Consider the following 14,354-nt stretch of genomic DNA (forward strand, 5'->3'; position numbering starts at 1 on the left):
ATGAAGAGGTGAGGTTCATAAAGAAGCCTGGACACAGATAAAAGCCCAGAGGGCTGAGAGAGAGGTCTCCTGGTCCTGCAGCCTGTCAGCTCAGACAGATGAGTAGATGCAGATATTTTTTTTCTCCCACCAAGTGGAAATGGGCAGTCCATGTCAGGCCAGAAAAGATGGGGAAGTTCCTAGAAACAAAAGGAGTTTTGGCAGCTGCTTGGGAATATTCCTTACTTAAAGTCCCCATCCTGAGGTAGACTAACCAGAGACAGTTGGCTCTAATTATCATCTGCATCTTGAGGGAGCCTGCCAAATGTCTTCTCTCCCATCCACTCCATGGACATAAGGAGCAGGAGGAGGGTGGTGAGCCCAGGTGGCATGGAAGTCAGTGCTGCTCTCTGCTCTGGAAGAGACATTTGAAAATCAAAGATCCAAAAAATGGGGACCTGGGAGGTGAGCCATGCCAGAGTGTCAAAAATGGAAGCAAGCACAGGACTGCCTTCCACTGTAGTTAGGAAACTTGTGAGTAAGACCCCTTGGAAGTCATCCAGATAACTCCTGGAGAATATCCAAGGGATCAGTCCTGGGCTCTTCCACCCATTTCCCAAAGGGAGAGGCTGGCCAAGACAGAAAGAGAATTCCACTGGTTACCCAAATGGATGATCAGGGATCAGGTCCTGCCAAAGGCCTTCAAGCATCCATCAAAAAGTCGCCTTGGTCAGGACCCATCAGTTGCTGTTTGGCCTCCCCTGAGCCCATGCATCCAGAAGTTTTTCTCAAAAGGAAATTGGGGCTCCACCACACTGACATTCCCAATTATATTGGGAGATCAGGTGCCCATTATTTAGTTTGAGAGTTTTATTTATGATAGAAAGAAAAAGGGGGGTGCTGGCTACTCTTAACTTATGGTTGGAAGACATTGATATCCCAAACAAGCCCCCAAAGAAATGCTGTAGGATTTTTTACCTCAATACCCAGGTTTTGTTGTCTCACCACTTTGAAGAATGAAGAGGCGGACACAGGATGAGAAGCAGGAAAAAGCTTATTAGAGTATAAGGTCAGAAAGGAATAGTAGGAAAGCTCTTTTTGCAGAGAGCGGGTATTTGAAAGTGAATGCCTTTGACTACAGGCAAGGGTCCATGTTTTATAAGGTTCTGGTCGCTCCCCATCCCTTCCCCCTTGTTCTTTCTCGGGTTCTTCCCTTATTGGCTTGATAGCTCTAGGTGCTGGGTTGTCCATTCCTGATTGGCTCATTTCCATTGTATGAGGGGTGGCCTATGGCCACATCATTCCTTGTAGGTTTACTTATAGATGTTTTATGATCTACTACTTATTTTTAGTCAGGTCTTTTGTCAAATTATTGAGGGAAACCTGAGGGGGAGTAGATGATATCTGTCACATTCTTAAGAGGAACTTTATGCCCAACGAGCTTTGCTGTGGTCAGATGCTCCCAGCATTGTTCCAAAACATGTGTTTTTCCCCACCCAGGGACCTCAGGTCATAATCTTTCCCTCTCTGCCTACTAAATCCTATCTTTTCCTATCATAGCTGGCTCGCCCAAAGAGGGCATGGAAGCTCTGTGCCGTCGCACTTCCCCCCACCTGCCCATACTCTGCCCTGTTCATCTCTTCCATTTACCTGCTCCTGAGTTGTATTCTTTATCATACAATTGTAATCATAAGTATAGTGCTTTCCTGAGTTCTGTGAGTCATTCTAGAGAATTATTGAGCCTGAGTGGAGTGTCTCGGGAACGCTTGAGTTTGTAGTTGTTTAGGCAGAGTGCAGGTAGCTTGGAGACTCTACTTGTGACTAGTGTCAAAGTGGGAGCAGTCTTGTGGGACTGAGCCTTTGAGGTCTTAGGTTCAAATTTCAGCTCTGCCACTTATTAGCTATGTGATTGTCACAAGTAGCCCAATCTTTCTGAACATCAGTATTCCTGTCTATGTAATGGGGATCATAGTAGTATGTCATTGGGTTGTTCTGAAGCTTGTATGAGACAATGCAGTAGAGTGCTTAATACAGAACCTGACACATTTAAAATGCTTAATAAATATTAGCTATAATTAAAAAATATTATTAATAAAGAAAGCTTTGTGCCAAACCCAAATCACAGATAATGTTCTAGGTAAATATCTGTGCCTGTGTCCCCAGGCATAACATAAGAAACAGATTTCCTTTCTTAAAATTTCTTAAAACACAGAAGAGTCTGAAGAATGAACAAGAGCGAGAATTTAAAAGCTAAAAGAGGGGTGCCTGGGTGGCTCAGTTGGTTAAGCCTCCGACTCTTGGTTTTAGCTCAGGTCATGATCTCACAGTTACCGAGTTCAAGCCCCCAACAAGCTTGTGCTCACAGCACGAAGCCTGCTTGGGATTCTCTCTCCCTCTGCCCCTCTGCCCTGCATGCACTCTCTCTCAAAAAAAAAAAAAACAAAAAAACAAAAAAAAAAAAAACAAAAAACCAACAACAACAAAACCCTCCAAAAAGAAAACAAAACAACAACAACAAAAAAAACACGTGAAGTTGAAAGTAAACTTTTTTTTTTTTTAATCTAAAAGAATAAATGAGAACTACAAAACAAGGCCTTGCAGGGCACCTGGGTGGCTAAGTCGTTTAAGCTTCTGACTTTGGCTCAGGTCATGATCTCATGGTTTGTGAGTTTGAGCCCCACATTGGGCTCTTGCTGACAGCTCAGAGCCTGAAGCCTGCTTCGGATTCTGTGTCTCTTTCTCTCTCTGCCCTCCCCCACTTGTGCTTTGTCTCTCAAAAATAAATAAATGCAAAAAAAATTTTTTTAATAAAAAAATAAACATTAAAAATTTTTTTTCAAAGCATAAGACCTTGCATAAATATTTTTTTTCTCCTAAGTTCCTAGGTCCTGAAACTATTTTGCAAGCCTCTCTAGGTGAAAGATTATGTGGCTTCATGAAGAAAATATCTGGGAAAAGTTGGAGAATAAACCAGCTGGAGATACTGATTCAAGCCATTGCTTAATATTTTGTCTGTGCTTTAAGGCACTGAATAGCTAAAATCACTGAGTTTGCTGCTAAGGGTTTTCTTTATATTGGTCTCTTGGACTGTTTCTGAAGTCTCCCCAATGTCCTTCATGGAAAAAGTAAAGTCAGAGTCCTCATACCCCCGCAGGACCAGGAAGCAAGAAATCAAGGAATGTGGAACAACAAATACACTGAATGAAAGAGGCTGTATTTGCTCCTGAAGCTTATACAATTGCTCTTTCTCCTTTGCTTTTCTACCCTTTCCTCTCCTCATGTTCAGTACTTTCTGGATTTTTTTGATTTGGCTGCTAAGACCACAACATTCTACCTCTGCTTTGACATGTTGTCAATGCAATACTGAACTGTAAATACTGCTTTTGTGAAATGTCTTTATTCTGTCTCAATCTCTGTAAATTACACTTACGTTGAACATGCCAGTTGCCTTGTCTAGCTTGGCTTTGTATCTTTACAAGTTTATCTTTAACCCACTTTGCAGGTCATTTCGAAAGCTTTACTGATACGTGTGTCCTGGCTATTAGCTCAACTCAACTAATATTTGCTTGTTAGGGAGGCAATAATTTGCCTCAAATTGACTCAGAGCAGATGGATCTCAATGAAATTCCCTGCTAATTTTCTCCTCAAATCTCAAGACTGACTTTTTAAAAAAATGACCTTTATTTAGAAAGGGAACCATGAGGAGCAAGGATAGAAGCTGACTGGTTTGTGGCAGAGATAGAGAGAGATGGAGAAGCCTGAGCAAATGTTCCCAGATCCACTCACAGTAGCCATCTCTGAAATAACACAACAGTCTAAGAGTTACATTGTTTCCCTTTTTTTTTTGGTTTTTTTTGTTTCCCTTTTTAAACTTTCCTGTGGGGCACCTGGGTGCCTCAGTCAATAGCTTCCGATTTCCACTCAAGTCATGATCTCACAGTTGGTGACTTTGAGCCCCGCATCTTCTCTCTCACCTCTGTCTCTGCCCCATCCCCTTTCATTCTTGCTGTCTCTCTCTCTAAATAAGTAAAAAAAAAAATTTTCTTGCAACATACAGGAAATCCTTGTGATTACTTTTTATTATGGTCAAATATACATAAAATTTACTATTTTGAGCATTTTAAAATTTTATTTATTTATTATTATTATTATTATTATTATTATTATTATTATTATTTGGAGAGACATAGAGAGCAGGGGAGGGGCAGAGAGAGGGAGACAGAGGATCCAAAGCTGGCTCCTCACTGTCAGCATGGAGCTGGACACAGGGCTTGAACCTACAAACAGTGAGGTCATGACCTTTTTAAGTTTTTAAAATTTATTTATTTTGAGAGAGAGAAAGAGAGAGAGAGCACGAGTAGGGGAGTGCAGAGAGAGGGGGAAAGAGAATCCCAAGCAGGATCCACGCTGTCAGCACAGAGGCCCACACAGGGCTCCAATCCATAAACTGTGAGAACATAGCCTGAACCAAAATCAAGAGTTGGCCGCTTAACCAACTAAGCCACCCAGGTGCCCCTTATCATTATTTTTTAAAACATTGACAGTATGTTAAGCAAAAGGAAAAATTAGTCATCAATAAGCCCACCACTCAAAGATAACCATCATTAACAATGGACTGTTTATTCTTTCAGATTTTCAAATCTATCCTAATAGCCATTAAAAAAGAAGTTGAAAAATATCATTTTAGGGGCACCTGGCTGGCTCAGTCTATAGAGCATGCAACTCTTAATCCAGGGATCATGAATTCAAGCTCCATGTTGGGCATAGAGCCTACTTAGAAAGAAAGAAAGAAAGAAAGAAAGAAAGAAAGAAAGAAAGAAAGAAAGAAAGAAAGAAAGAAAGAAAGAAAGAAAGAAAGAAAGAAAGAAAGAGGGAGGAAGGAAGGAAGGAAGGAAAGAAGGAAGGAAGAAAGAAAGAAAGAAAAAAAGAAAAATATCATTTTAGTCTTGTCATTCCCAGGCATCTTGCTTGGGGCTGATTCACACCTAAAGCAGGAAGATAGTGGCAGCAAAGAAGAAAAAGTCGCTGGAGTTGGTCAATTCTAGTTTCCAACTCGTTATGACAAGTGTAAAGTACATGCTGGGGTACAAGCAGACTCTGAAAATAATCAGATATGGCAAAGTGAAACTGGTTGTCCTCGCCAACAACTGCCCAGCCTTGAGGAAATCTGAGATAGAATACTGTGGCATGTTGGCTAAAACTGGCGCCCATCACTACAGTGGCAATAATATTAATTTGAGCACAGCATGGAAGAAATATTACAGAGTAAGCACTCTGACTAGCATTGATCCAGGTGATTCTGATGTCATTAGAAGCATGCCAGAACAGATTGGTGAAAAGCAAATCATGCAAAACTTTTCTTTAATAAAACTGACCAGAGCTTGTTTTAAAAACACTGTTAAAAAAATTTTTTTTAACACTGTTTAATCCTCTCAGGAAGGATTAAACACTGTCATCACCTTACTGACAGGTAAGAAAACTGAGGCTCAGTGAGCAGAGGCTGCAGCTGTGACTGAGGGAGTCAGTTGGGCTTGAAGAGGAGGCTGAAATATCTTCAAGCTAGAGCCAGTAACTTAGAAATCAGATAGAAATGCAGGTTGTTCTGCAGATGAGGAGGCTAAGGCCCAAGAAGAGCACAGTGCTGGCTCAAGGTCATACATACAACAGGTTAGAGACAAATTTGGCACCAGAATTCAGAACTCTCTGATCTATGCTTTTTCCACTATGATACTGCCAAGCCTTGCCTTGCACATCAAGGTTCTCAAACCTTGATGTGGTTCTCAAACTTTAGTGCACATCAAAATACTGATTATAGGAAAACCCTGGGTAAACCCACCCCTGGAGTTTCAGAACCAACAAATCCAAGTACAACTCTGAATCTGCATTTTAAGGAAACAATCAGGGGCTCCTCAATAACACTTTAGAATCACTGCCCTGGATCAAGGCATTTGATTATTAAGGGCACTAACTTCTACTGAGCTCCCCAAGTGTCCTTGGGAGCAAGAGACCAAGAGTTACCCTTAAGTCACCCGAGCACCCAACTTGAGCATGATTTGACATTCTGGAATGTCATCCATCTCTCACTCCAGCACCATAATGTGCATCTGCTCTTGGAAGATCCTCTCACTTTCTGTTCTGGCCCTCACTGACTACAAGGACTGGCTGCTCTGCACTCTTGGGGGCTACTCTTAACACTTACTATGCACTGCCCATCTCCTGCTGGGCTGCAAGGACCTTGAGAGCATGGACCTTGTAGAGAGCTCGGACCTTGTAGAGTCTACTCCATTCATTGATTTGACAGAGAACTTCTATGTAAAAGGTAATATGCCTTTACTTTGCCCTTTAGACCAGATTGGAGATGCAGAAGAGCCTATTTCTCATCATCCATTCTTCAGTCCAGGCCAACAGTGGACCTTGCTGGTACCACAATCCATCCTCTCGCACCCTCTACAATCCATCTTCATGCAGCAGAATTTAAACATAAATAGGATTGTGTCACTCCCCTACTTTAAGCTTTCCAGAGGCTTCTAATTGTTCTTAGGATGAAAACTGAAATTCTTACATTTAGGACCTAGGCCACCTGTCCAACACCACTCACCTCTGACCCTTGTCTTCTAGCTCTGCCCCTCTTCCTCACTGTCTGCTCTACAGTCACCCTAGCCTCCTTGGAGCTCCTCATCAGTCCCTGGCCTGGGATGTTGTCTGCCTCATCACTGACAGAGATGGAGTGTGAAGTGCAAGATGGATATTAGGGATCTACTTCTATAAGTGGAAGTGGGAGGAAGCAGGATTGGGCAGAGAAAGAAAAGCCATGAAGCAGGCTTGCCAAAGCCTCAGCCAACCTCCTGGGGAAGGCTTGGAGCAAATATTGCTCCAGCACTTGCTGAGTCTTGCTCTGTCACTAAGTTTAGGCTTCTCCAGTTAGGGTGTGATGGCAACCTCAGGCAAGGCAGTTCTGTGCAAGTGAGGCTGACACTGATGGCACTGACAGGTAGAGGCTGTCTGCTAACCACACCCCTTGGTTGAAGGCAAGTTCTCCTCTCCTATTTTTTAGGCAAGTTTTTCCTTGATGGGTGAGGGCACATCCCCATGTCTACCACATGGGTCAGTACTGCTATCCCTTATCATCCTGACAGGCTTCTGGGTAGTTCATAGGCTTCATCCTCTGGGAAACCTTCACTCAGACCTCCGGGCTATAAGTGCTCATAAAACTCTGTCCTTTTTCTCCCCAGTAGTTATCACAGTTTGTAATCACATGCTTGTGTGTGTGTGATTATCTACCGGATGTCTGTCTTTCCTAAGACACTATATGTTTGTGCAGGCAAGGACCATCTGTGTGACTCACTATAGTCCCAGAGCTCAGGCCAGTACCTGGTACATGGTAAGGAATGAAGTAAAAACTTGTTAAGAAATGAAGACTCGTACCATGTCTTGCAAACAAATGACTTTCCCAATTATGTGGATCGTCAAGAGCTTGCTGTGTATTTGGAGTTCTCATCCAGCTCACAGGGAGGACATTCATGACTATTTCAGGTTTTATCTTTAATATTTAGGAGCCTGCTCCTGCCCCACACCAATCTGGTCTAAAGGGCAAAGTAAAGGCAAAGTTCACACTATTACCACCATCAACATCACCACAACTACCACCCATAAGCCTTTTAAGGGCCCAGTGCATTGCAATGTCAGTGCAAATTTCCAAACCCAGAGAGCTATACGAGCCTGGTCCCTGCAGGTATGGGCTACATCACTGGGTTAGAAATCACAGTCCCTGCTCTACACTTAGCTGTGCCATCTGAATAAGTCACTTAATCTCTTTGAGCTTCACCTGTAAGATGGGGATAATGCCTGCCTTTTTCACTTCATTGATGTCAATCAGGTTCAAATGCAGTGATAGATAGGAAAGTGCTTTGCAGATTGTAAAGCATGGTTCACAGGAAAGAAAGGGAGCTTTCTTTTCATGTAATCGTGACAGGTTGGCAAAGGACATAATTGGGACACTAACTTGTTTTCTACCATGATGACGTGGGAGCCCACGTAGATGGACTGTGTGCTAGGCATTGTTTTTCCCAGTTGTGCAAATAGATTTGTGTTCCCTTCTATGCCTGCCCTTCCTTCTACCTCCTCTGCCCCTCTGATCAGGGGTGGAGACAACAGGAAGTGCACCAACCCTTGGGTGAACAGTGAGGGACTGTGTTGACATCAGATGCAGGTCAAGATTAAGTGTGTTTAGAGGTGGAGGGGTGTGTGGGTGTGTTTCTCCACAACTGGGCAGAGCAGGTGAGAACATGACGTTGAAGGCAGTGTAGTCCTTAGGAAAGCCAAACTCCCTGGGGGGAAATCTTTTACCTGGAAACTGAATACCTGACCACTGAGACCGAAGCCAGGAAGAAGACAGTATAGACATAGGTGCTGGAGGTGGAACCATTGATGAGACGCCCAAATAAACTTCCAGGGTCTTTGGTGGGCAAGCCAGTTTGCTAATAGGAATATTCAGAGAGATTTTTGGTTTCTGCTGCTCTCTCCATCCCATTTACCCTTTTATTGATAATCAATTTATTTAATCCAGGTATATGGCATTCTCTTGACAAGGATGAATAAGACTGACCCACAGCACTAGGTTCCAAACTTTTGGCTTTTTCAGTTACCTCACTGAACTTTCTTCACAGCCCCATGACGTAAAACTAAGCTTACAAAGGCTAGGTAACATGCTCAAAGTCAATCAAGAGGTAAGGGACTATATGTAGCTACATTTAAACCTGGATTTTCCAGTACCTTCTCCCCTACACTGCTATGGAGGGTTTTTTGTTTTTAAAGTTTGCTAATTTATTTTGAGAGAAAGAGAGAGAGAAAGCACAAGGGGAAGAGGGGCACAGAGAGAGGGAGGGAGGGAGAGAATCCCAGGCAGGCTCCATGCTGAGTGAGGACACCCACACTCACAATAGTGAGATCATGACCTGAACAGAAACCAAGAGCTGGTTGCTTAACTGACTGAGCCACCCAGGTGCCCCTACACTGCCGTGTTTTTTAAGTTCCTCTCCCCCCCCCCTCCTACTTTCACACATCTACTGTGAGTGTGTGTGTTTATTGGGGTGAGGGAGCTTTGGGCTGTTTTTCTACCTGAAAAACACCTAGGCAGTGTTTCCAAGATGGGAAGGGACCTTACAGGTTACTTAATCCAATTTACTTTGCAGATAGAGAACCTGAGGCCCAGAGAGGGACAGTGACTTTTCTCACATACTCCCTGGATTTTGGGGTCTCAGACCTGGTGTCTTCCAGTCCTATTCTTGCCCACCCTCAGGGAGCCAGGGTGCCTCTGCCTGTTAATATCTTTGCCAAAAATAATAGCTATCCTATGCTGAGCAGTCATTCTTCAAATATTTACTAGTGCCTACTGTGTGCCAGGAAACTTTACAGGTGCCATATGAATAGGATGAACAAAGAAAACTGCCCTTCTTGAGCTTACATGGTGAATGGAGCTTAACAAGTCAGTAAGAAGTATATAAATACGATAATTTCAGATGCTTGCAAGGAAATAAAGAGGCAATGACGGTGGGGAAAGACTCCAGATGGAGTAGTCAGGAAAAGCCTGACCACCTGGTACCTGCCAGGTGCTGATCCTTTAATTCTCACAATAACTCTTAAAATCTAGGTTCAGACCTCCGCTTTTCTAACAAGGAAACCCACATTCAGAAGGGGTAAGAGTGGCAGTGAAGTCCCAAACTCCTAACCTACCAGCCACTGTAGGGCCCTGGATGATGAAACTCCGGACGAGGACTGCACCATCTCTCAGCCTGCCTCCTCGCAGGTACTGGGTAGTGGGGGGAGGGGCTGTGGGAAGGCGGGATGCCCTCCAAGGAGACGCTGCAAATAGCTCTAAATTCGCAGAAGGCTGAAAGAACAGCCCCTGGCTGGCCCCAGCCCAACTCTGGCCGCAGCCCAACTCTCAGCACCCTCAGCGAGGACAAAGAGGCTGCCCCCTCCCACTCGGGCAGCTTCCGAAGACCGTTCCCGCCTCTTGTCCAGCCCCGAATCGGGCCGGCGCGGGGCACTTTGGGACTTGTAGTTGATCCAGTCCCCCACACCAGCTCCAGAAGCAGACTGGGGAACTACAAGGCCCAGGAGTCAGTGGGCAGGCCCGGGGCGGATCCGCCGGCTGTGGGTGTGCGATAGCTGGGGGCCGGGCTGTGCGGGCTTGGGGCGCTGAGATGCGGCTGCTGGTGCCGGAGCCCGGGACCAGTTTTAAGCGCGCGCGCTAGCGGGGCGCGGCGAGGGGTGGCCAGGCGGTGGCGACAGGCACGTTGATGCATGCGTTAGGTGCAGCTTTTGCAAAACTGCTAGGCTCTGCAGTGGCGCGGTGGAGGGTCCGAGTCGCCGGGGGATGGGCACCCAGCCCCGGAGCCAGGCTGGCACTGCTCGCTGAAAAGGCCCTTGGCTGGGTTTGGGGGCGGGGGCACTGGTGCTTGCCTTGGATTGTGCACGACGTGTTCGTTCTTTTTCTTTTTGTGCCAAGGTTTTCCTGGGCGGGCGCGCGATGCAGCGGGCAGCGGCACTGGTCCGGCTGGGCTGTTGCCCTCGGACTCCAGGCCCGTGGGGCCGTAGTCAGAGCAGCGCGGCCGCCGAGGCCTCCGCGGTGCTCAAGGTGCGGCCGGAACGGAGCCGACGCGAGCGCATCCTTACGCTCGAGTCCATGAACCCGCAGGTGAAGGCTGTGGAGTACGCGGTGCGGGGACCCATCGTGCTCAAGGCCGGTGAGATAGAGCTCGAGCTGCAGCGGGTGAGTGCGGGCGCCGGGCTAGCGGGGTGGGAGGGCCCTAGTAGGGCCCAAGGGGAGCTGAAGTGGGGTAGGGGGAGAGCAGTAGCTGCCTGCGCCTGGGGTCCACCCGCTTGACTTACTCCCACCCCAGTGTCCAGCTCCTTAGTTGGCTAAAAGAAGAATGTCCATCTCCCATTCCTTCATCCAGTAGTGCCGGGCACCTGGCACAAAGTAAGGCCCTTAGATACCGTTCACTTGTTGAATTGAATTCATCAGTTGTAATTGAGCGACTGTAGTGCCAGGCACTGCACGTTATGTGACTGTCCTACCCGAGTGAAACCAAGATCCATGGGGGGAGGGCAACAACAAGCAGTAGAGAAATAGACGAGAATTTCAGATAGTGAATAGTGCTTTGAAGAAAGTAAAAGGAAGGAGCGGTGTAAGGAGGTGCTGGATGAGAGTGGTGGGAAGGATATCAAGTTAGGTTGGAGGAGAAGGAGGAAGGCTCTAAGACTTGGGTTTGTTCCCAAAGCCTTTTCCTTTCCATCTGAGACCTTTTGGGTCATTCTGCCAGTAATGATTTCATGACAAGAGTGGAGGTGTGGAAGAGGATCCTGAACAATTCCTTCCTTTAGGCCCCTCACTGGAACCTTGATTAGCCACCACATTTTGTTTTCTGAGGACACATTCGTCCCTAGTGAGTAGTCAAAATCTTGGGCCTTTGGGGCCTTGGTAGGATGGCTCTGGGACTTTTTTCATCTCAGTGGCTGGCTGGCTAGGATCATGGCTTTAGTTCATAGTTGCTGTAAAGTGACCACATCCCCAGGGGTGATTTCTCCCTCCTTCCAACCGGGTGACTGGGTGTTTGTGAGAGATGCCCCTGTAGGACACCAGTCCTAATCTGAGTGGAATTTAGGAGGCCATGTCAAGAGGGGCAATGTGGAAAAAAAAAAAAAAAAAGTAAACACTGCTAAGATTTGTAAGATCTGATGAAATAGCTGCTTGCTTAAGATAGTTCTAACCCAGAGGGGGGGTGGGGGTGGGTTCCTTGATCTTGCTCTCAGAGGCACTAGAACTGGATGACTGGGGGGCAAGTTGATTACTTACTGTCCCTTGAATGCATGGGAAAAAGCTATGGTGGAATGCCCAGTTCTCCTGACTGAAATTAATGAGCTGGACAAATCAGAGTCCAGTGTCTCCCTCTGACTCCTTGGGTTTGATTGGGGTTTAGCTTAAAGGAGGCTGGCTCAGTTTCTATGGGCCAGGGGCAGAAAACATGAGTTTTGCTGCTCTGCTTCTTGTTGATATCTGGCTGACTGGAGGTGACGGTTCTGGAGACAACAGTCTTCCTGTTAAAACAAAGCTGAGATTAGATTGTTCCTGGTTTATCACTTTACAGCTAATTTCTCGGATTCCAGAGCTGGTAGGGGTTCCAGGGATTATCCCTATCTATCTTTTGCTAAATAACAGCTTGGTTGTGGGCTTCATGAAGTAGGAGGATGATTAGGACAGAAAGGGGCCCTGTCTTTGCCTTCAGGAGGTTGACTGCCATACGGTTCTCTCGGCCCGAGCCTCTCCTCCCCCAATTTTTTAAAGATTGGTGGGATTTTTTAGCAGAGAAAAATGTAAGAGCATTCCATGTGGGAGCAGGGCTGTGAGCAAAGACAGAAGGTTGGGAAATTCTGGGCATTTGTGGAAGGGGATGGTGCTGTTGGAAGAGCGCTACGGCAGGGGCATATGAGAGATGAATGAAACAGAAAAGGGGGACTAGAGTCTTGGGTGCTGGGCTCAGGACTTTATGGTGCAAAGTTTTGTGGTGTGAAGTGGGGGAACTATCAAGGGTTTCCAGTAGGGTATGGTTCCATGATTGAGGTGGACAAATTTATTGGTCATTTAAGCCAGAAACACCTGTGATTTCTGGTATAGACACCCTACACTCCCATGGCCTACTCCTGAGTGAGTTGAGGTGTTTTCTGTCCACTTTGCATCGTCTGGTGTTTTCATTCAAGCCCATCTCTTCATGTTTTATTCTCACTTCATCTGAGTCTCTGTTTCCCAGACTAGGTGCTAGAGACGTAGCTCGACCAAGCTGGCATAGCCTCACCTAAACCTTTCATTTTGGGAGACCACCTCTGTCCACTTTACTAGCTTACACAGGGCGCCTTCTGAGAGAGCCATATTTTCCCAGTCTTTTTTGGCATGCGGGGGGGGGGGGGGGTGGGGGTGGGGAGAGGGCTGGGCTTGGCACAGCTTCATTTTTTTTTTCTACCTCTGTTTTGTATTGCAGTGACCGAAACTGGACTGATGTTATAAAGGGTTTGATTGGGTAGAGATGGGATGAGCAAGGGTTTGCAGGGAGTAGGGTGACTTGGGGTGAATCTCCTATGCTCTCTGGGCTTTGGTTTCCCTGGTCTATAAGAGGAAAGAGGTGGCTTGTGGGCCCAAAGTCCCCCGCCCTGACTTTTGTACCATCTTGTCCATCTGAAGGTGTCCTGGCCATTATGCTACCTTATGGAATTATTTCACCATGTGCTCTGCAAACACTACCCACTGTTTGGCTGGACACATGGTTCTGGTGTTTGACTTTGGGGTGGCTTCATGGGTGAGTCCCATCCTTCTTCCTTCTGTGATAGAGGGGAGAATCCTCAGGAAAGCCTGAAGGAGGCGGGAGGTTGGCTAAGTGGGTATGAAAGGTGCCATTCTCCAGTCCAGTCTGTGTGCTCTCAGGGAGGCCTTGTTTCTCCCTGACAGCAGCTCCAAAGGGGGGACACTGTTAGCTTTTCAGATCGTGCTGTTAGCTGGGAGCGGCACTTAAAAATAAGCTGCAATTAGCAGGAGTTTTGAAAAGATCTGTCAGTTCTTCCTCAACCTACTTCTTTTTTCCTTTACTGCAGGAGGGGAGGAAGTTGGCACAAGTAGAGACAGAGGAATGGCTTTACTTCTATTTGTAAAATACATACAGTTGAGGCAAAACATTCATAAATAGAGGGAAAAACTGGTTATGACTGTTAACATCAGTGTGTGCTCATCTAAACCCTGGTAAAAAATGGGGGGTGCTATAACACATGGTTATAGTCAGCTAAGAACTAAGATTGAAAACCCTGGCTATTCCAAGCACAGGTGGTGAAATCTAATTGGTCATTTTCTTCAGAGTTTAGATGCTACTTTAAAATAAATGTGTAGGTAGGGGTGTCTGAGTGTCCAATGCCTGATTTCAGCTCAAGCCATGATCCCAGCCAGAGTCATGGGATCGAGCCCTGCATTGGGCTCCATGCTGAGCGTGGAACCTGCTTGGGATTCTCTCTCTCCCCCACTTGCGTGCATGCTCTCTCTCTCTCTAAAATAAAGATGGGGCACCTGCATGGCTCAGTAGGTTAAGCATCTGATTTCAGCTCAGGTCATGATCCCACAGTTCATTGGTTTGAGCCCTGTGTCAAGCTCTGTGCTGATAGCTCAAGCCCTGGAGCCTGCTTTGGATTCTGTGTGTCTCTCTCTCTCTCTCTCTCTCTGCCTCTCCCCCACTGTGCATGGGCATGCACGCATGCTCTCTCTCTCAAAAATAAAAAACAAAAAATAAAGATAAATAAAATAAATGTGTAGTGTGGGCTTATAATAGGATGAA

At 46.0% G+C, this 14,354-nt stretch overlaps 2 protein-coding genes across 2 annotated transcripts in view; both read left to right on the top strand.

Moving 5' to 3' along the window:
- On the top strand, positions 1–6,171 carry LOC122494311 (60S ribosomal protein L30-like). Its single transcript, XM_043599376.1, has 3 exons — positions 1–8; positions 4,971–5,318; positions 6,069–6,171. Exons 1-3 carry the CDS (start codon positions 1–3, stop codon positions 6,169–6,171), a joined length of 459 nt encoding a protein of 152 aa, XP_043455311.1.
- A 3,981-nt stretch (positions 6,172–10,152) lies between these two features.
- Positions 10,153–14,354, top strand: part of GPT2 (glutamic--pyruvic transaminase 2) — a 35,220-nt gene continuing 31,018 nt past the window's right edge. Inside the window, exons 1-2 of the mRNA XM_043600804.1 lie at positions 10,153–10,272; positions 10,490–10,753. Coding sequence (XP_043456739.1) covers positions 10,511–10,753 — 243 coding nt within the window. The 5' untranslated portion in view covers positions 10,153–10,272; positions 10,490–10,510. The remainder of the gene's footprint in view (positions 10,273–10,489; positions 10,754–14,354) is intronic.

Source organism: Prionailurus bengalensis, chromosome E2 (assembly GCF_016509475.1).
Source record: "Prionailurus bengalensis isolate Pbe53 chromosome E2, Fcat_Pben_1.1_paternal_pri, whole genome shotgun sequence".
In the NCBI taxonomy this organism is placed as follows: domain Eukaryota; kingdom Metazoa; phylum Chordata; class Mammalia; order Carnivora; family Felidae; genus Prionailurus; species Prionailurus bengalensis.